General features: G+C 37.5%; 2 protein-coding genes across 5 annotated transcripts in view; both read left to right on the forward strand.

Annotated features, from left to right (window-relative positions):
• The window catches only part of prkd2 (protein kinase D2), a 35,591-nt gene extending 27,634 nt beyond the window's left edge, over nt 1–7,957 (forward strand). For 2 of the 3 annotated variants that reach the window (XM_041994953.1, XM_041994955.1), the window contains exons 6-19: nt 42–113; nt 272–289; nt 470–629; nt 1,034–1,145; nt 1,845–1,922; nt 2,021–2,339; nt 2,504–2,556; nt 2,644–2,716; nt 2,868–2,974; nt 3,884–4,045; nt 4,306–4,404; nt 5,137–5,404; nt 6,084–6,169; nt 6,410–7,957. In XM_041994953.1, coding sequence (XP_041850887.1) covers nt 42–113; nt 272–289; nt 470–629; nt 1,034–1,145; nt 1,845–1,922; nt 2,021–2,339; nt 2,504–2,556; nt 2,644–2,716; nt 2,868–2,974; nt 3,884–4,045; nt 4,306–4,404; nt 5,137–5,404; nt 6,084–6,169; nt 6,410–6,634 — 1,832 coding nt within the window. In that variant the 3' untranslated portion in view covers nt 6,635–7,957. The remainder of the gene's footprint in view (nt 1–41; nt 114–271; nt 290–469; nt 630–1,033; nt 1,146–1,844; nt 1,923–2,020; nt 2,340–2,503; nt 2,557–2,643; nt 2,717–2,867; nt 2,975–3,883; nt 4,046–4,305; nt 4,405–5,136; nt 5,405–6,083; nt 6,170–6,409) is intronic. The other variant, XM_041994954.1, reaches the window with a different exon arrangement.
• Nucleotides 7,958–17,979: 10,022 nt separating this feature from the next.
• Nucleotides 17,980–21,928, forward strand: gpr184 (G protein-coupled receptor 184). 2 transcript variants are annotated; one of them, XM_041993882.1, is made up of 2 exons: nt 17,980–18,280; nt 19,951–21,928. In XM_041993882.1, the coding sequence occupies exon 2, from the start codon at nt 19,990–19,992 to the stop codon at nt 21,013–21,015; it is 1,026 nt and encodes a 341-aa protein (XP_041849816.1). In that variant the 5' UTR covers nt 17,980–18,280; nt 19,951–19,989; the 3' UTR covers nt 21,016–21,928. The 2 variants fall into 2 exon arrangements, with proteins under 2 accessions (XP_041849816.1, XP_041849817.1); XM_041993883.1 differs by having other exon boundaries at nt 17,980–18,275.
• Nucleotides 21,929–22,254: the final 326 nt, after the last annotated feature.

A 22,254-nucleotide genomic window follows, 5' to 3' on the forward strand; every position in this document is an offset into this window, starting at 1 on the left:
AGCTAATCTATTCATATTTAACTTTGTTGCATTATTCCCAGACTGCAAGTTTAACTGCCATAAACGCTGTGCATACAAGGTTCCTAATGACTGCCTCGGGGAGACCATTGGAGGTGAGAGGACATATGAACCGCTTTCTTAATGTTGGGGAACTCCTTAAGTGTGCATATATTTGATAAAATTTCTCATGTGCATGCTTTCATAATAAGTCATTGTCTAACAAAAAAAAAAAAAAAAAACCTCACTGGCACTAATCTTTTTATCTTCTCAGACAACAGAAGTAACTCTGGTAAGTATTATTAGTACTTCGTACTGACGCATACCAAATTGCACTCTCTCTTTACACAATAGCTGGTTGTAGTAGTTTTTATTGCATTAGGAAGTAGTGGTACTTTTCACATCACATTAAACACAGTCACCTTTAATTAAGGTCACACTTAGCCCCTTACATCCTTTGCTTTTACCTCAGACATGTTGAGTCCCAGTACGGACCCTGAGGTACCCATGGACTACAGCACTGAGTATGACTCTTCAGACAGATCTTCAATGGATGACTCGGATGAGGCCTGCAGTATCCCTGGGTCCTTTTCTCCTGAAAATAACCAGGATGGAACCAGTGGAGACCAAAGGTATGACAAGATTTTAAATATCTGGATAAATTACTGCACCTGCACGGTGGTGTGTTCAGCACTGTCACGCCATATGAAGAAGATCATTGGTTCTAATCTCATCTGAAGCCTTTCTGTGTGTAGCTCACATGTCTTTGTGCAAGTATGGATTCTAACATACATGTTAGGTTAACCAGTGATTCAGAGCTGACTGTAGGCGCAAGTTTGTGTATGATGTTTGTCTTTGATCTTTGTATGCTCTGTGACGGATTTGTGACCACCCCAGGCTCTGGTCATGACCTCAGTTTTAACTCAAAGCCCCAGACCCTAACACCAACAGACACCAGTTTACGAAGTGATGCAAAAAGAAATTCAAGCACACATTTCACTTTCTGTCCTTCTGAATTCTCTTCTTCTTTTTTCAGTGTTTACATCCCTTTAATGAGAGTGGTCCAGTCAGTGAGGCAGACAACCCGACGATCCAGCACAGCTATCAAGGAAGGCTGGATGGTTCACTACAGTAACAAAGACACACTGGTAAAATACCATTTATAATTCCCACATGAGTTTCCCTGTAAATCCCAGTCTAAATCACTTCAAATGCATGGATGAACTTCCTTTCCTTCTTTTTTCATTTAATTCCAGACACTTGAAACCTGAAAAAATCATTGATCTATGTTTTCTGTCCAACAGCTTTTCTTGCAGCAGTTTCAACTTCAATTCTTTGGTCTCTGCCTTCATTCCTTCCGTTTTCTTTTTTCTTTATTTTGGTGTGAAAGTGGGAATGTGTGTTTGTATTTGCATGTATGGAGTATGAAAAGCTGGGGATTGATGACAGAGTTGTCAGCTTAATAGCACTCAGCAGATATTTGGTTTAAAAAAACAATTTTCTGCTCTTACCTTCTGTTTAAAGTCTGTATTTTACCTTTAAAGAAATGTGTTTGCTTCTGTATTCTTCTTGATACTTTTTCCTTTCTGGCTACACTAACACTCTTTTTCTTCCTTCTTTTACCTTTGTCTCATTTCCCATTTTCCTTATTCCCCCCCTTGCATCTTGTAGCTTATACTCTTACTTGTTTTCATCTCATCTGGCCACATCTGGCTTTTCCTACTGATCCATGAATTTTGTTGGTCATCATTATCCAGTCCCTCATTCTCTGTCCTCTGTACGTCACACTCCTTATTGTCCTGTCTTATATTTATTATCCCCTCCTATCCCACCCTACTCCCAAACAGAGAAAAAGGCACTACTGGCGTCTAGACTGTAAGTGCATCATCCTTTTCCAGAATAACACCTCCAACAAATACTATAAGGTAAGCTTAATTTATTCTAGGATATACTGTGATCCAAATATATACATAGGAAATATGCAATTATATTTTTCCTAACTAATCCATTCATGCTGTTGCAGGAGATCCCACTCTCTGAGATTCTGGAGCTCCGTCCTGCTAGCAACTTCACTCTTGTCCCACAAGGCACCAATCCTCACTGCTTTGAGCTCATCACAGGCACTATGTGCTACTTTGTAGGGGAGGACCCCAACACCCTCCCTTCTGTGTCCCCCAGCAACCCCCAGACCCTCCCTCAGACACCTCCTTCCCCAAGTCAGGTGGCGCCCAACAGTGGCATCGGGCGTGAGGTGGCAAAGGCATGGGAGTGCGCCATTCGTCAGGCACTCATGCCAGTCATCTTTCAGGATGCACCACCGGCTGAAGGGAATACACCTCACAGTAAGTAGAGAAAGTGCTGCTTAAATAAAGAGCAGACACCTCAAAGTTCCTAGGACAAAGTGCATGTAAGATAATGATTAGAGACATTCAGTTATTATAAAAAAAAACATGACTCAGAAGTTACCATAATCCTGAATAACCTGTCCCTTTTATTGTTTTTGTAGGACAAGCATCTATCAGCATTTCTGTGTCCAACAGTCAAATCCAAGAAAATGTGGTATGACATTCATTTCAGCAATGTCCTTTAATCTTGTACTGTACATCAAGTGTGATGTTGACAAAACAGAGTACTACTTTCTTACAGGATATTGGTACAGTGTACCAGATTTTTGCTGATGAAGTCCTGGGATCTGGGCAATTTGGAGTAGTTTATGGAGGTATGTAGACTTGGTTAATGATGATAATATGGGCAGGAGTAATGCAGGGACCAGATTATGTATTTTTAAAACATAATTCCAACTTATAAGAACATCATGAAGGTGTGTTCAGCTCACAATCTTGTCCATTACTAACACCGCATTTCTTCAGGAAAGCACAGGAAGACGGGGAGAGACGTTGCAGTCAAAGTCATAGACAAACTTAGGTTTCCCACCAAGCAAGAGAGCCAGCTGAGGAATGAAGTGGCCATCCTGCAGGTAAACAAACACAATTTCACTTTTCTTCATCTTAACAGAAGGTAAAAAACAAAACAAAGAAACAACAAAAAAATCTTTCTGGTGAATGAGTGATTTTAAGGTAAAAGTACAACTTGTAGAGAATTCTTTAAAGGAAAAGAAATCTCACTATTTTAAATAAATATTTTTTAATCAAAGTTGTTTTGACAGTGTTCTCAATACACAATCTAAAAAGTCACATTGCAAAGATGAGAAGTGTCTAAAAACTCTTTTCAGCTACTCATATTTTTTTTCTGCTGATAAATTTTCAATATTTACAATTTCATGCTAATATTTATAAGACATACTGTCTACACTGTACTTGACACAGTGATTATTTATTTGCTGTCAGGCACATGAAATTCTCAAAGTTGCAGAACTTCAAATTCACTTTATTTTGCTTGTTATGATGAGCAAAACACCTTTTTTTTAAACAAACAGGATATGGCTTATAAGTCTTTTTAAATCAAAGTGCATGAGTTATCTTAACAATTAAAAATGTCCCAACAGGAAGACCTGTACATAACATTATACCCCAGCAGATGGTGGCAGAAGTCTGTTTGTTCTTTAAACTTGTTTACAGACGTGAGTCACAAGTGGTGACTCATTTCAGTCAGCTAACCTTATAGTTTAAGATGGTCTTTAATATTCACCATTCAAGTAAAATATGTCCTAGAAATGAAGCTTTTCTGATAAATATGAGACTTGCAATGTCCATTTATGGAATATTTTGGAGCATAACTTTATTACTGATAAATGTTCTTCCCTGTTTCACATCCACTCTTATGTGGTTTACTGTCTCTGACTTCCCTGTCACTGAATGTTGATCTTCTTTAAAATTTTTCACAATTCCTCTTTCTCACACCTATCCTCTTGTGTGAAATTTCTCAGAGTTTACGCCACCTTGGTATTGTCAACTTGGAGTGCATGTTTGAAACACCAGAGAAAGTATTTGTGGTGATGGAGAAGCTGCATGGTGACATGCTGGAGATGATCCTCTCCAGTGAGAAAGGCAGATTGCCAGAGAGGCTCACAAAATTCCTCATCACGCAGGTGTGTATGCACTCCCAGCAAATGAGGAATTAGCTTTACATATACTCTACCGGTTTTAGGGAACTTTACTATTGGATTTAATAGGAAAGTTATGACTGGTAGTGTATGCTGCAAGAATGGTGAGATATTTTGATAATATGGGACCTTGCTTCATGATGAAATATTAATATGAAAAAGTGTTTTTGCTGGTTCTCGTGACTCAGCCATATCCTGTTTATACCTTGGTGGTTACACATGTGTGCATGCATGTCTGTGTGCAGATTCTTGCAGCTCTCAGACATCTGCACTTCAAGAACATCGTTCACTGTGATCTGAAACCAGAGAATGTGCTTCTTGCCTCTGCTGATCCATTTCCACAGGTACACACAAAAAAACCACTCATTTGTACACTTCAACACCAAAGTGACAACTCTGGTTGTCATATGATGACGTTAGAGGAGTTTGTGTGCAGCACCTTTTTTTTTTCATCTACACCATGTTATACATCTGCGTATGGTTTTTCTGTGGAAGATGTTGCTTGTGTTGTTTCCCCTATCTGTTTAGATCACTGATAATAATCTCAGACTGGTTTATTAAATAGTTTCCCAGGTGAATTTAATTAAAGGGAAACTATTTAAAATGGTTGTTCTACATTATAAAGCAAGTCAGAGTTTCCATTTCATGAAAACTTAAGTCAGATCATTGTACTGTAAAAAAAGTGTGTGTGATTCAGAGTAAATGGGTTGGGTTAAAATAAAATGCATGTCAAGGGAAGTCTCAGTTAGGCCTCAGACATCACATTAAGAGAGCAGCTTTTAAAGGCTGCTTACGAGCAACAAGCAGGTATTTGAAGCTGCTGGTGTCTCTGGAATCCCAGATCTCTTCCATGCATGATACCCGAAAGGCCTGCAGTTGTGCATAAGGATGTGTTTTGGCCAAGCTGATATTCTTTGATATATGCTCTGCTACACTGGATGGTCTAGATGGATGGTGTTCTGGATGTCCCCAACAAGGCTGCAATGTCAGCACATTGGTGGTGACATTTCCATTTTTCATCTTTATGTCCTGTAATATTGCCTCATTCCCTGCTCCTGGCTGGTTTCCTCTCTCAGGTGAAGCTGTGCGACTTTGGCTTTGCTCGTATCATCGGTGAGAAGTCTTTCCGTCGCTCTGTGGTTGGCACACCTGCCTATCTGGCCCCAGAGGTTCTGCTGAACCAGGGCTATAACCGGTCGCTGGATATGTGGTCAGTTGGTGTCATCATGTATGTCAGCCTCAGTGGGACATTCCCCTTCAATGAGGATGAGGATATCAACGATCAGATCCACAATGCAGCCTTCATGTACCCTCCCAACCCTTGGAGGCAGATCTCAAACGATGGTAATGCTACAAATTATTGGCATAATTGTCACAAAACATCATAGGAACCTAACTTTACTTGTTACTGGTAAAATGTAAAGTCATTGTAAATGAGGAAAGACTTGAAATCAAGAAGAACTTTCACATGCACAGTCAGTAGTCAGTCAGTATCGTACATTATATAAATAATAATAATTATTTATTATACAGAATATAGTTTTTTTCTTCTTTTTTCACTTAGCAATGAATAGTTAAATAATGAAATTAGCAATTAATGGTAATACATCCTGTTGGAAATGAATGATTAAATATTTGGTACTTTGATCAAGTCTGAAGTTGTTTGAGTGATATCTGAAAGAAATATTGATTGATGTTGGTTTGATAGCATTTTTTTATTTTTATTTTTTGTGAGTGTTTACGTTCTGACACAAACATATTTAAAGTGGATTGGCGACCTGTCCAGCTGCCTCTCGCCTGCTCATCGCTGGAATAGTGTTAAAAAGACATGTAAGAGTTAAAGACATTAGATTTTGAAAATAGACTAAAAGGAGAAGTGCTTGCAAAAGTCCATGCCACAAGCTGTAGCGTGTAGACAAAATAGTTGAGAAATATGAACACAAATGTTTGAGGAGGGCATAAAGAGTAAGAGGTATTCTTAAGAAGTATTTGTCAATGGTGTGAATACTTTTTCTGTTTCCAGCAATTGACTTGATCAACAATCTGCTGCAAGTGAAGATGAGGAAACGTTACAGTGTGGACAAAAGTCTGAGCCACACATATTTACAGGTAGAACAAAAACTACAGCTCACTTGCACTCAAACACGAGCACTGTTCTTTCATACCTATGAAGAAGGAGGTTGAACTCCACTAATAAATATTAGTTGTCGATGTAGAGATGTAGCAACCTTTCCAGAGACACTATGCTAATCCCATCAAATCCATAACAACCCTTTGGGATACAATCTAACTACCAGGTCCCTAAAACTATGACAAATTTCATCCTTGTGTTTATTCATCATTTCTCAGGACTACCAGACGTGGTTGGACTTGCGAGAGCTGGAGAATAAACTTGGCCAACGTTACATCACCCACGAGAGTGATGACAGCCGCTGGCAAATGTTTGCTCGTGAGCACACCCTGTCATACCCCGCTCACCTTGTGCCCCCTCCCCCCGCAACAGGTTCTGATGATGAGGATGGTGGGGAGGATGCGGATCTGCAAGGCCTCACTGAGAGGGTCAGCATTCTCTGACCACAGAGAGACATGGGACTCATTTACATGGGAGACAGAAATGATTGTGGTTTACACACAGACTCTGAACAGACACCACTTTGCAGAAAATCATAGGCTTCTAAGAAGAAAAATGTCCAGCTGTTTCGACTCTCCATGCTCAGAATCTGCTGTGTGCCAGTTTTTCTGCAAGAAAATCTCTTCCAGCCAGGGGTCCTCGAGACTCCTTTTTAATCCTTTACCCTTGCTTTTATTAGAGTTCTATCATCTTTTGAATTACTGAACTCTTTATCATGGAGACTGTCTGACTCTGTTTCACATTCTCTCCTTGTATAGCATGGCAAATCTTTACAGATAATATCAGAGTCAAACTTTAAACCTGAATCTTTCACAGAAATAAATAGCAGTATGTTTTTTTTCTCTCATGCTGCCACAGTCCTCAAGGTGAGGCACACCATAAACCAAGAACTGCAGGTGTTTTTCTTTACAGTCGAATACAAATAAACCAGCTTGCAGGCTGATATTAATTTCAGACATTCTTAATGTATGCCTTCAATAAAATACTATTAATAGTATCAGTGATGGGGCCCTTTACAGTGACAAAAGACTTCCTCTGTTCTAGTAATTACCTAAGTGAATGCATGCATTAAAGTCATTCTTACTTTCAAATGCACTCATACATTCATATCCTGCAGTAAATTCATATCAGACTGGAAGTACTGATATGAATCTTCTAGTAATTTCCGCTAGTTTTGAGCCACAGTATATTCCTTTAAAAATATATATAATTACAAATGACATCTGAGGTTTAAATGGACTCTGCAGCTGGGCTGTATGTTACTTCCAATTACCATTTTTTCAAAGAAATTGCTCTACCTCCAGCCAACAGATTATGCAACTTCACTAGTTGCTGGTGAGTGTTGAAAATGCTCCCATTGTGACAAAATACTGACTGTAATTAATCTTTTAAATCAAAGCAGCTCATTGTAATGATGACTAACACACTGTCACATCTGTGTTTTACTGTAAGTAACAAGCAGATAATTGGACTACAGCAGAAGCAGACAAGTTTCTTGATTTTGGATAAAAAATGCTAGATTTTGGGTCCCTAAACTAGGTTTTATGAGTATTTAGATCATTTATTGACTACCTTTCTTGTCTATATTTTGCATGTTTCTGTGAAGTAGAATTATTTAGATATGTCATTGAACATTCTGTAGCTATGATGGTCTAGTATAGAAATGTGTAACCTGAAGTTAATGTAGCTGTCTAATATGTTTAGGCTGTGTACAACATGTTTGAATGATGATCCTGGCGTTCCTAACAAATACAAACCTTCAACAGTGTTCTTTTTGTCTTGTATCATTTTACTATCTGTACACATTTTCAGCATTCGCAAGAGAAAACATGCACAAACCTGAGCGTGTACAGATCTACAAATAAAAATCTTCTGAGCCAAATTCAGGCAATTGCTTTTTTCAGCATTATATTAAAAAATAACTGTCACTCAGGGTTTCTATAATGGATAGGATGCTTTGAAAAGAACATAACAAAGGAGAGAGGGAGCATTTGCACTGCAGCAATAAATTACTTCTTACTTCACTGAGTGACAGTTGTTTTTCTCTCACTGAAGGAGAGCAAATTATTCTAGATGTGCCACTAGTAATTTCTGTTCAAATTTACTGATATCAGTGCCGCAGCACAGCTCTATGGACCTGACATGGACTTAAAGACGAGATGAATTTAGGAATTTGTGTGCCCAGACAAAAAAAAAAGCTGTCCATGGACAGGTATTTATTTTTTAACAAAAACTGAGTGAAGAAGACCCTGTGAGTACAGAGGCAAAGGTTTTTCTATTCTATGATGGGCACACTTCAGGCGAAAATGCATACTTTTTCCTCCTTTACCATGTCCATCATCATGGCCAAATGATACACGGTTTCTGCTTTTATCGCTGTCAGTTGATGGCAGTTATATCTCTCTGCGATGGAATACACTTTTCTTGGCCATTACCTTCACAATGCCAGGGAAGACCTGCCACGTAGTCAGCAAAATAAATGGAACCAAATCTTCTACCTGAAACCAGAATTAAAGTTTCTATTTTGCCTCAATTAATTTACTAAAAAGAAATGTCATTCAATCCAATGATGACAAATGAATGCTTTCTGCTAAAAGTGCCATTGTATTGGTCTGGTTTGATTTATCTTCAGTTACGAAAGGTAATTCTTTTATGAAAATATATCTCATCTGCTGGAGCAAATGCAATTGACTATAATTTTAATGGGAAATAATGAAAAGAGGCATACCTGATAGTCATCAGCATAAAGAATTTTTATTGTATCAAATTAATGCATTTGTTGGGGGTTCTTTGTACTCTGTCTGTGTAGATGATAATAAATTAACACATCAACCTGAGCTTATTGCTTATTGGATTGTTAATATTTTTCTGCCTTCTTTTCTTTTGTTATATTTAAGTTACAAAGATTAAGGATTAGATTGTCAGTGTGGGAAAATGGAAGTAACAAAGCACAAGTATTGCAGGGTGAAACCACCATAAAATGGTGGTTAGAATGGAAGGAAAATAACTTCCTTTCTAAACTTACACATACGCTTCTAAAGAAAAATACATTATCAATATGATCCTTTTAAAGATGCTTCTTTGAACTGAAGTGCTCATTTTGGCATTTACTAAATTTGTGAAGCTTCCAGACAGGCAGTACTGCAATTTCTTTGTACTGTAGCCTATTTCTGGTCCTCTTAACCTTTGAGACCTCCCCATGCTCATTTATTGTCAGCTTCATTTAAGTCTAGTGTTTTCTGTAGCTCTGCCTGGGATGAAAAGCCATACACATGCACACAGCATGTTGCATGCAAATTGATTATTTCCAGCAGGAGCAATTCAATGTTGTGTTGGGTTTTGTTAAGAGGCTATTTCAATAAAGTCTGTGGGAAAGAGGTATTTTCATCAAAAGTCAATTGCCTATGTGCTCAAGAGGTTATTGTGGGTTTCAGGACTATCATTTAACTCGAATGACACCAAAAGTGCATGTCTTAAATGGTAAATACTTTCTTTACCTTAGTTAATTCCTTAATTACTACGAAAGGTTTCAGATGTTGTTTTTTAAAATTAATTTAGACTTGCTATGCAAAGCACTGATCTGCAAGACCATTCAAAGCCCTGTTCAGTTTTAAAGCTGAGTCCTTGAATTTTTTTATCTTAGTTGTTTATCCTATAGTTTTTCATTCCCAACCCATCATATACTAAAGCTTATTTAAGAATCCTTTGCAGCAACATTAGATTTGTCATCACTTCTTAATATATAGAAAACCAGAGCTGCACATAAAATGTCATCTGCAGTGCTTACTTAGAGTCATTGTCCATGTGTGCAGATGAAGCTGTGCTTAAGATAAAAAAAATATAAAAACATTTCTGCTTGCTGAACATTGCTGAGATAAACAGTACTGCCCACTGGCAGCATTATGAAGCATAGTTTATTTTGCTTCATCTTTTAATGTGACTGGTCATCATTTTTTGGAGTTGCATGATCGAGCTGCAGAGTTGCTGGCATACATAGGCTAGTTGGCCTCCTGAAGACCAGACTCCTTGAAGGAGACATATGACCCAAGACTATGATAATTAAAACTGTGAACAACAGAAACAGGCTGGCATTGAAAAGATTCAGAACAGTTCATCGTTAGATAATCCATCTCCAAAAATATCCTGCCATGATACGTTTTCAGAATACAAAATCAGTTCATGTTAATTGGTAACTTATGTAATTTTGTTTTTTGTTTTGTTTTATTTATTTATATATTTTTACACATACTTAAACCAACTTTTGGGTTACAAAGTCCAACATTGAAACATCAAGAAGCACAGGCAGGAAGGTTGTCAGATGGCTCTAAAACAGGGGTTTTCAAAGTCTCACACTCCCTTCAGATAGTTTGGGAAAAGACAAAACTTTCACATCACCCTTTGAATTTATTTATACATATTGCTGTTTTATATACCCCAGCTAGATTACACTGGACATTCAAATGGCATTGGCTGGTTTTTGACTTTGTAAAAATTATAACAGAGAAAGTTCATGATTCAAACTTCATCTGGGGCATTTCTTAAGGAAGTTTGCATGTTCCTCCAGAGCATGCATGAAATCTTTAAGAGAACACCAGCTTCAGGTAACTCAAAGATGTTTATTTTGTCTTTGTATGTCATTGATGTAAGCGTTTTTTTCAGAATAAAAAAAAACAAACTGTTAATTGGAATTTTGGTTGTTGGTCTGTCTGTGCTGGCTCTGTAATGAAATAGCAACCTGTCCAGGGTGTCCTGTCCTGCAATTGAGTAAGTGTGTAGACAGTGGATGGATGGATGAAAAAACGCTGTTGCATAAGGTGGAGACAATGTGATTACAGTGCATGGCTTCAAATGCCACTGGGTTGTTAGAGTTAATTGATGACATGACCAAAGTCAGAAGCAGTTTGATTAATTAAAACTTTGAGGCATGTGGGGATATACTGGCTGCACATAACAATTTATTTACAGTATATTAAATCTAATGGAAAAAAGTGTACAGACATTTGACTGGTACTGTATGTATATGTATATATTCTTTTCTTTATTTTGTGCAGCAGAGTGGATTTGTTGGGACATCACAGCACAGATGAACAATGCCACACAGTCCAGATGTTTTAATGGCAAAAAATTGCAATATTCTGCAATGGCTCAGTGACCGCCCATTCTTCACTGACTAAGATGTATTATAGCCATAGAAGACAACATTAACTTCCTGACACCTACTTTCTTTATACATCTCATATCACATATTTGGTTGTCTGCACCATAACTAAATTCTGGAACTTGTTGAAGACTTACACTGCCTTTTGATGGTGTCAGAAGAGATTTTGTTTATTTAAATTAAAATTATATTTATATATATATATAATATATATATATATATATATATATACACATCATATAATATATGTATATAATAATAATAATAAGAATAAGTAACAGTACAGAACAGGTGCAATAAGCAGAAGCATGCAGGTGATGTAAAAAGAACACACACAATAAGTAATAATATGTACAGTATATGGTCTGACAGGTGAATATGTAAAGTATATAAATTTGTACATAAACATGTATATAAATAATATATAAACACAGTTTATATGTGTTCATTGTAAAGTCTGACAAATAGCAGGGAGGAAAGACCTGCAGTATCTCTCCTTCACACAGCGAGGATGGATCAGTGTGTCCCTGAAGCTGCTCTCCAGAGCAGACAGGGCGTCCTGCAGGGGGTAGGACTCATGAGCCAGCATGGATGTCATTTTACCAGGACCATTTTGCCACCTACCTCCTACACCAGAGAACAGCCCAGGACAGAGCTGGACTTCCTGATGACTTTGTCCAGCTTCTTCCTCTCCCTCTCTGTGATGCTGCAGATTCCACCAAAGAGTCATAGGAGGTCTTTAGACTCCAAAAGACCACAGTCTCCTCAGAAGATACAGCAGGCTCTGACCCTTCCTATACAGTGTGTCCGTGTTGTGAGTCCAGTCCGGTTTATTGTTTAGGTGACCACCCAGGTAGAAGAGTCCACTCTCTCAATGTCCATTCCCTAGATGTTCACCAGGGAGGGGACAACAGACTGGTGTCTGCGAAATCCACCACCATCTCCTTGGTTTTCCCTGTATTGATTAGGAGGAGGTTTTGCTGACACCAGTCCACAAAGTTCTGCGTCAGTCCTCTGTATTCCACGTCGTCATCCTCAGTGATCAGTCCAACAATCACAGTCATCTGAGAACTTCTTCAGAACACAGCTGTTGGACAGGAATAATTTCTATTTATTGGTTCCTTCTAACCCCCAAAAGCTGCAGAATCTCTAATGTAAGTCAAACTAAGGAGATTAAAGACAGACAGATTCATAATCTTACAACAAACAAACTGCTGCAGTATACCACTATAAATGTCTGGCAGAGAGGCACAACAAAGAAAATGCTCATGGGCTCCAGAGAGTCTTGGTCTGCAATGGATCAACAAAGATTTAACAGCTAACATTTACATGTTAATTTGTCAAATTAAACATAAAGTCCTGTGATGGGTATTTTTCTATCATAAAATAAGACACAAAGAACTCAGAGTGAAGTCAGCTTCATCGCGATGGGGAGAGACGGTGGTTCAGCACTCAGAGAGTGTCTGGTGTCAACTCTGAAGTCTCAACCCCAGCGCAGCCTCTTTATTGAGCAGATTTCGCACTTCAGTAGAGCAAGCAAAGTTCAAACAGGAAAACACATCAGCATACATCACTTCATGACCCTTATCACACAGAGCTGTGATCACCACATCCTGTCCTGTGCAGAGCAGGTGAGACCACAAATCATTACCCAAGCTTAAGGGAGAAACTGTAAACTGTCAACTTCTGCTTACTCTAACATCCTGAAATACTAAATGCCTTCTACAGTTAAGATGTAGAAGCTGAGAGTCTGCACTTTAGGCCCATTTTCATTACACAACTGCAACTTGAATAGGTTTAGCATCGCATGCCATTTTCTTTCTGGAGAAATGGAGTTTCCTGGCTCTCAGAGAAAGAACCTCCCTAATTTGTAATGTGGACTAAAGTAAACAATGTTGTGGTTTTATTCCTTTCATGTCATCAACTCAGGTCAGCTGGGAAATGCTTCCTAAGATAGCCATCAAGTAAAAGACAAAACAAACAAAAACCTCGTTAGCTCTGGCTAAGTCACGTCCATGGTTGTGTAACATACATTTTGACTGCACTCTCATCAGCAGCAGCTGGCAACAGAACCAGTGACCTGCTGTTTGTCCATCAAGTGCATTAAGAGACCAAAGCGGCATGATGCATTTTAAAATAGAACAGATCAACTGTGTAAAACACTTTACAAAATTATAGAAAATTGCAACGCAGCAGTAGTTATCAGATAGATGCTGTGTTAAAAGAAATACAAAGAGTCAGGTAAAGACAAAACTATAACTTTATTTAAAATTGGAAGGAGGTATGAAATACTTATCATTATGAGGTGTACAGTAACAGTCAAATATTTGGACACACTTTCCCATTAACTCTAATAGGAAAGTGTCCAAACTATTGACTAATAGTGTATATTATGTACTAAAATTCTAAAATAGCTTTTTACAGCTTTGACCCATAAAGAATGGCTATAAATTTTTGTTAATTTCCCCTTGTGTTTGTTTCAGTTCAACTGGTTTTTCAGTTTTTAGTAAAAGGAAAAAGGTGCAGCAATTAATTTTTTTCAGGTTTTTGCTCATTTTAAAATCTTGTTCTCATAGACTGTAAACTGTCACCCTTCTACAGATTAATGCCACATATGTAATGTTTGGATATATAGCAAAAATGAAAAACAAACAAATAAAAAAAAAACAAAAAAAAAAAAACAATGTCTAACATATGTCTCCTCCTGTAGCTTCGCAGCACGTTTCATAGAATGGACATAAGCAGTTTTAGCAACAATCTCTGGTTGGAGATGTTAAGGGCTGTTGATTTATTTCCTACTTTTTATTACTCTGGGGTTCTTCTATCTAGAAGATACAGGTAACAGGATATAATGCAAAACAGCTTAGTCTGAGCAAAAACTATTAAATGGTAACATTTGTCTACATGTCTAAAATGTTGCTGTGTTACATTCCATACTTAAAAAGGGTTAGGAATCATGTGGGACTCCAATATTTCAATTCATGTTGATTTTGTGTGTTTACAGTCATGTTATGTAGGGCTGTTTGCAACATTCACAGTTTTGGAGCAAAGTAGAAAAGTAAGTATTCTGTAAGTACAGTTGAAGTAGAAAGTGTTACAGCCTGGCGCAAAGCTACAACAAAATAGAAAGGAGGCCAGAGGTGCTTTCTTAGAAAAGCATAAATATACTTACAAAAACCATGAAAATGTGTACAGGTCAGTATCAGTCTTGTAGGTTGTGAATGTATGCATGGAAATGTGTGTAGAGCACAATACAGCAAACATGCCAGAGCCAAGATAATTTTCCAGTACAACCTGGAATGCACCCCAATTGCAGGCAGGTGAGGATCTTAAACGGGCAGAGCCCAGGTGTTGGTTATGCCACTAATGAGCTTACACAGCTCTTGCAAACCAACGTTAAAAAAAAAAAAAAAAAAAAAAGACAAGTGACGGCAGGGCCGTCAAAACTGTGGAAATAATTTGCCTAGATGATTGAACTTGAACTTTGGTTTGGTGGACACAGGTTTAATGCACTTCACCAACCTCTACTTCTTCCTTCCACAAAATTCTGTCTTAGTCAACAGTGGCACCCATTTTTCCAGTAAGTAGCATTATCCTCCATAGCAGAAGCGGAAATGGCATTATTGGCTTTATAAGAACTGTACTGTGGTTGGAAACTGAAGAACAAAAACGTAGCTGCAGTATAGGTGCAAAAAGTGCCTACTAAACCACAGTGTTTGGTTTACACCATCTCTAGTACCATAAACTGACATAACCATGATGATGGTGTTTTTGCATTGCTATCAATATCAGCGAGGATGGTGGTGTGGTGGTCAGCGCTGTTGCTTTATAGCAACACTCTTTGAACAGCAGCTGAGGCTTATCTGTGTGGCGGTTGCTTGTTCTCTGTGCTGGATGCATAGATTAGCAGTATCAGTGAATCGTTGAGCGGAAGCAAATGTTTAGTATGTAAACTATATAATAAGCTATTTAGTCCAGTTTGACTGAGTTGAACAGTCGTGCTGTTCCATTCAGCTCCTTTTGTGTAATTTAACAAAAGGTTTCGGTTTCATGGAAACAGCTGCTTGGATTTTTTTTATAAGTTTCACACCTCTACAGATGTAGTGTGATGGGGATTGTGTGGCAGAATTTTAGGTGTTTTCTCACACATTTCCTCAGAAATCACTCTCCGTCATGGTGGGAGATCTCTAAATGGCTTGCAGGAAGTTGCGTAATTTTTCATCTTATGCATTTAAAACGTAGAATTTTCTATGTGCTTCCCTCATGGTGGCAGGAAACAATGAATCACATTCTATGTGACATGTGAGCCAAATGTAGAACTACAAATGTGAACTACCCATTTTTTTTTTCCATCTTACACATGTCTACCTACGCATTATATGCACCCGACAGCATATGTGGCTTGACCCACGTGTAGAACTATTGACTCATGTAGAGAACTTTTGAAAATTAATACGATTCAGTAAAAGAACATAATTTAAGAATTAGTGTTGAAGTAAATTTATATTGTATCTTTATTTGATGAAATAGTAGAAAACAGAAAAAAAAGAATTTTACACACACACACACACACACACACACACACACACACACACACACACACACACACACACACACACACACATAGATATGTATATATATATATAAAATTGGAAAATGATAATTGCTTTGAAAATTATCCAATAAAATGATGACACTTTGTTCTTAATGTCATTGCTTTGTACTTGTTACAGTCTGAAACCTGTGTATTAGTCTGCCCAGCCTCTTAGCATGTTCCCTCGTGTGTTCAACCTGTTTGTACATGTTGTGCAGAGAAATAAAAGGAAAGTGTTCTCCAGACCTGACCTGAATGAATGTGAAGAATTTTCATTGAAGAACCATACATCATCATAACTTATAACAACACCCATGGCTTACTTGTGTTTTTTCTGATTATGTCAGTTTTTTTTTTTATCTTATACGCTGCACCACGGAAACAGGCAGACAGGAACTCACCAGAAATAGAGTAAACCAAAACAATTCTTACCTGTTAGATAATGTTCACATACAAATGCAATGAAAACTTGAAACATGATATTTTATGTTTTTTGTCAATGGGTGACAAGCTCAAATGTCATGTTTGAGATACATTGCTATTAGAAAATGGGATGCAACAAAATGCTTTGTTTAGTTCTTTTCCTAAATTTTGCAAAACATTCTATTCTCTACATGTCTGCATTTCATGTAGGAGTAATAACAAGAATGTCATAGGTAACAATTAGCCCTGCTATATTCCAAATTTCACCTTTTATATAATTTATATGAAATATATATATATTTTATATAATTTTACACAGCACAAACGGATGCTTTAAGAAGTCAACCAATTTCCTGGAAAAACTTTCAGTTAATGACATTGGTACGCACAGGGTGTTAAACCACAGACCATTTCAGAGCAATAGCATTGCTTTTAAAACTGTCTAAATGTAATGTGTTTTGCTCTTATCTTTAACAAGAAATTAGAATTTGGGACCAATTATTGACTATACAATAGAGACAAGATAAAACTGTGGTTTTGCAAGTTTATGTAGTTTTAGTCACTCTGGAAGGTTGTAAAACTAACTAAATATAACACTATGAGCTGAGTGCAAAGTAAATAGAAAAGCTTTTATACAAATCAGAATCACTTCAGAATGATAGCAGCATATATCTTAGTGTTATTTGTATGCCTTTATTTATTATTCTTAATGCCTCACTCTCCAAAGTCATACCAAGGTTGGGAATATTTTACTTTATTTGTAAGAAAATCATTTTTCAGAGCAAAAATGTCTTTTGAATGCTTTTTGAAGACTTCTGAAATGAAGGAAGTAATCTCCAGTATCAGCTGTAATACAGATGGTAATCTGTATTCTGAAAGAACCATGTGGTAAGTGAAGCTTCTTGTAAATAGTGGGGAAGTCCAGTTTGGATAATTTTACATCATATCAAAAAGAAGTTGAACATTTTCCAAAATGAATCATTCTTTTTCTGTGGTTCTGCTTCTCAGTGGTATAGCTTAATGTGATCTTGCTAATAAGAAAATACAAAGTATTCATAGCTGGCAAGGGTGTTAAACACCCCACTCAAGGTACATACCCCCTGGTACTGAACCCCTTGCATGTAAATCAGTCTCAGCCCATCTCTTTATCACATTTTCAGTCTGCATTGACACAATAGATGCTTTAGTTTTCTGATGCAGCTTCATACTGAGAGTGATCAGCCACACTCTGTGTCAAATAAAATTAGACTGAAGAAATATAAAAAAAAATGATAAAAAAAGATAAAAACTAAGTTAATAGCTCTGCTCTATGTTTAGGTTATTCTGCAAAAAACTTGCCCTTTTATTTTACATTGTTATGAGCCATAAAACATGTATACAGCTGTCTGCCCACAAAGTTTCATTATAATATGTGGCTTTTTCCTTTGTCTTTCAGGGCATTATTGTAACTCATTTCTGTTATCGTGTATGTAAAGTAGAAGCATGTATGCACTATATTTCATCATGGGCTTCAGTTGGTCCACACCTCAGTCCTTCCTGTCTTATACGTGTGCAAAATGAAACTACTCTCCTCCTGCTGTACATATTTTCTTCCCTTCCTGTACTGTGTCTCATTGCCTGTGTAGGATTTGTACTGACATTTCAGCTGTTGCTGTCAACAGGAAACCATCTCAGCCAAAACAAAATTAACACACAGAGGGAGAAATCGGAGCTGTCTGCAGATTCTAGCACAGACGATTAACTTTCCTGGGCGATCGTTTGAGCGGGTTGTTTGTCTGCTTGTCTTTTTGCTCTGAAGAGCAGCTCTGGAGGTCTTCTTTCCTGAAACGTGTTTTCTGAGCTGCCTGGACTGAAGCTGAAGCAGCTGTGGAATTTGTCTGAAACTCTTTGCCTCTTGGAAGCAACAAATGTGAGGTAATGTTTTTTAATTAGTACAACACTTTCTTTTTAAAACAAACATCAGTTGCTTAGTTTTTTCAAACCCTAAGTTAGTTACTGCCAAGGGGAAACAGATCATACTTGAGATTGAGCAAATGTTTCAAAGAAATTAGGTTGAAATGTTGATTCTCTGCATTGGTGAATGTTTATCAGCTGTTTTCCCAGTGGTGGGCACTATAGCACCTTTGAGAGTCCATTAGAAAGCTGCTTGATAAGGAATAATTGTGGAAATTTATAGTTGGATTATATCACTTTTAACACATTGCTCTGGTATCAGGGGGCTAAGTTTAAAACATGAAGTGCAGCATTTTTCAGTTTGGTAGGGAAAGGAAATCTAGCATGAAACACATAGAGAGTAAGACAAAGTCAGTACAAACTCACTTTATGTTTGCATATATCATAAACAAACACATAGCTGGCTCTTTTAAACAAATAAAAAAATGTGCATGGACTAGTTACAGACAGGACCAAAAGAGGAATCCCAAAATGTTGTTCATCATATAATACAGACTAATAGTGACGCAGCCTATGAAGGTTTTGAAAAAAATCTCTTATGTAAGAATTACTAAAACTTTCCAATATAACCATAGTTTTGTCATGCACATTTCCTATTTATTTATGACTAAATAACAAGTAATCTATTACATAAAAAAAACACCAGCACACACAGATGCATACTTGTAAAGCTCCACATTATCGTTCACTTAAGATGCTCTGACTTTGGATGGCTGCCTCATTATTGAATTTTCCCAAGGTTAATTGCATTTAGATGCTTTCTGAGCCCATAAAACACGGAGCTGAGCCAGATGGAACCAACCATAGACAGGAGACAAATATAAAATAACACCACAGAAAATCTTCCGTTTTAAACATATGAGACTAAATTACTATTATATTATATTAATGCTGATATGATTAACAGGATCTCAGCTAAAAGCATGGTGGTAGCTGTTTTCCATTTTGTGGTGACTTTTTTCTGTTGTAGCAGTTTTTCTGTGCTGTTCTAAGAGTTGGAAATTTAGCATAGTAGGCAAAAAAAACAAAAATACATGTCTACTGAACATGAATGGATCACATCAGCAATTCTAATTAATAACAAAGATGTCCAAGAGGTGAACTCAGGCTGCTTGTTTGTCAGTGCAGCTTTTAAACTATCAGCCCATCCCTTCCCTCTGTGTTCTAATGATGCATTTAAATCAGGGTGAGAATAATTTGTTACTCATAACATGCTAGACACTTACATTACTCATTTTCAAAACAACGGCAACACCTGCATCTATCAAGTATGATCGTCATCACGTTAGATTTAAGCTAGACAGTATCAAGCTGTCGCTGGGGATAAATTTTAATTTTGGTTAGTCTCCACAGAATCACAAATTCTTATTTTGCAGAAAAATTGTATTTGCACTGCATTAAGCAGTGATTGCTGCTACATGTAATTGCTCACTCTCAGTTTAGTCGTTGCTACCCTGATCTATTACTTAGATTTAGGGTAATGTAGTCCAGAACCACATTACCTTGCTTTTGGAAACATCAGGACAACTGTATGAATTTTTATTTATTTATTTATTTTTTGTCTTAAACTTGTTCAACTCTAAAATAATCACTCTACTTGTATTTATTTTTTTCTTAAATTCCTCTTGCAGGTAAATTTCTAACCGGAAAAGAGAGAGAAGACTGAAGTGATGATGAATAAGACATTGACAGGATTCGAAAATGAAACTTGTGTTAAAATTGAAAAAAGTGCCATCAGCCACATTTTGATGTCAGCATACATCTTTAATTTTATCTTTGGTTTGATCTTCAACGTGCTGACTATTTTCCCCATTTTGAAACAAGTGAAGCAGCAAAATGTTTTGGGAGTTTTCCTGCTCTGCTTGTCTATCTCGGACTTGCTTTTCATTGCTACCATGCCCCTTTGGATTCATTATTACAGAAATGACCACAAGTGGGAGCTAAATGTTATGTCCTGCAATGTAATTGGCTTCTTCTACTACTCCAACATGTATATCAGCATCTACTTGCTCTGCTGCATCTCTGTGGATCGCTGCCTGGTGGTCTGCTACCCACTGCGCTTCAAGACCCACCGAACATCTCTCTATGCCTGGTTACAGTGTGGAATTATTTATGTTGGAGTGGCGGTGTTGCACATCATTGTGCTGGACAATGACAATCTCACAGATGCCCATGATGAGAAAAAGGACACTTGCTATGAGACCTACCCTATGGAAGCACCTGTGGCCAAATTTAATCTAGTCAGGGTAGTTCTTGGCTTCCTGCTGCCCCTTCTAGTTTTGGCAGTGAGCTACTGGAGGGTAATGGCTACTGTGGGCCAAAGTCCTGGAATGAGTGCCCAGGCTCAGAGGAAAGTACGTCTGCTTTGCTATGGGGTGATTATTATTTTCTCAATTTGCTTTGCTCCATATCACATTCTTTTACTCATTCGCTCAGTAGTCTTTCTCAACAGCAATGATCACTCATCTAAAGGAAGTTACTGCCAATTTGAACAAGGCATACACTTCTACTTTTCATGCACGCTGGCACTGTCCGGTCTGAACAGCGTGGTGGATCCTGTGCTGTATGTGCTGGTCACTAATGGAGTAAAAGATAAACTTAAACTGTGCTGCGGAGGATGCGGATGGAAGCCCACGGAGGGCTCTGCTGTACTCTCACAAATTGGAGAAAAACATGTTCGTAGCAGCTTAATATGAAAGATAAATATATCTGTAGGCTGCTTTGTGGTGTGGTATTTAGCACATCGGCCTCACAGCAATAAGGTCACTGGTTTGTTCCTCTGCTGGAGGGGTTTCCTCCCACAATCCGGAAACATGCATGTTAGCTTAAGTGGTTAATCTAGTTACCTGTGCAGGTGACCTCTCACCTGCTAACTGCTGGTTTAGGCTCCAACTTCCCTGTGACCCTTACAGGGTGTCCATCCATTATCTATACCTGAATTAACTCAGCAAGTACAAGATTTATTTATATCCCATAAAAACTTTTTTGTATGGACAGCTAGAATCGTTTGAGAACCTGATTACTGCATATCTGTTTGTTTTCTCAAGGTTCGAAAAACTGAGTCATTGGGTGCATGCATGCATTGGGTGAGGAAGTAGTCCTGAGTTCTTGGTGTCAGACTGAATGTGATGGAGAGATAATTTTTTTCCCATCTGAAAAGAGATGAATGAGAAAAAATAAAGTTGAGATTCTGTAAATATATGCACATTTTAAATAAGGTACATAAAATATGAAAAGAAAGAAAACCTACAAAAAAGGGAACATGAATCAGTAACATTACAGCTTTTCTTTTGTCTTTTATTCATACAATGACTTGCTTTTCTTGTTTTTTTCAGACAGACAATCTAAACATTGTCTGTCTACAATAAAGCCTAGAGCATCCAGCTGCTTTAGGAAATTACTCATGGTTTAAAAAAGTAAAAGAAGTTTACCATCCTGGAAATAAACATTTCTTTAGACTTGTGAATAGTTACTTGAGTTGGGAAGTTCATTTTCCTGTTCTGTTCATATTGAAGTTGCATGTGACAGAGAAGGGCACAATGAGACCCCCCCCTCCCACTCTGTTTTTGTGTAGGGATGTAAAAAAGAATAAAGATAATTTTAAAATACCTTTGTCTTATCATTGTGTATAAGTATTGTTGTTTTTTGGTTGTTTTTTTTGTCAACTCCTTGTTCCTCTTGTGATGTCTACTGACAAAATGCAGTAAAAAGAAATAGCAGTAGCTATATGATACATGTGATCTCAGTGTTTCTGAACATTGGCTATTTTACTCAGAAATGAAATACTTCTGTAATATGCACATGTAAACAAGCCAAATGTTTACCTTAAGCTTGTTTTGTGCTTTTTGCATCTGTCTACACAGCCAATGTCACACCATATGAAAGTAACATAAGCTTATAAGTAATTTTATTATTACACAATAACAACACCAAAA

Source organism: Melanotaenia boesemani, chromosome 9, assembly GCF_017639745.1.
Source record: "Melanotaenia boesemani isolate fMelBoe1 chromosome 9, fMelBoe1.pri, whole genome shotgun sequence".
In the NCBI taxonomy this organism is placed as follows: domain Eukaryota; kingdom Metazoa; phylum Chordata; class Actinopteri; order Atheriniformes; family Melanotaeniidae; genus Melanotaenia; species Melanotaenia boesemani.

Coding starts and splice junctions, on each gene's coding strand:
- gpr184 (XM_041993882.1), top strand. CDS start 19,990: ATGATGAATAAGACATTGACAGGATTCGAAAATGAAACTTGTGTTAAA.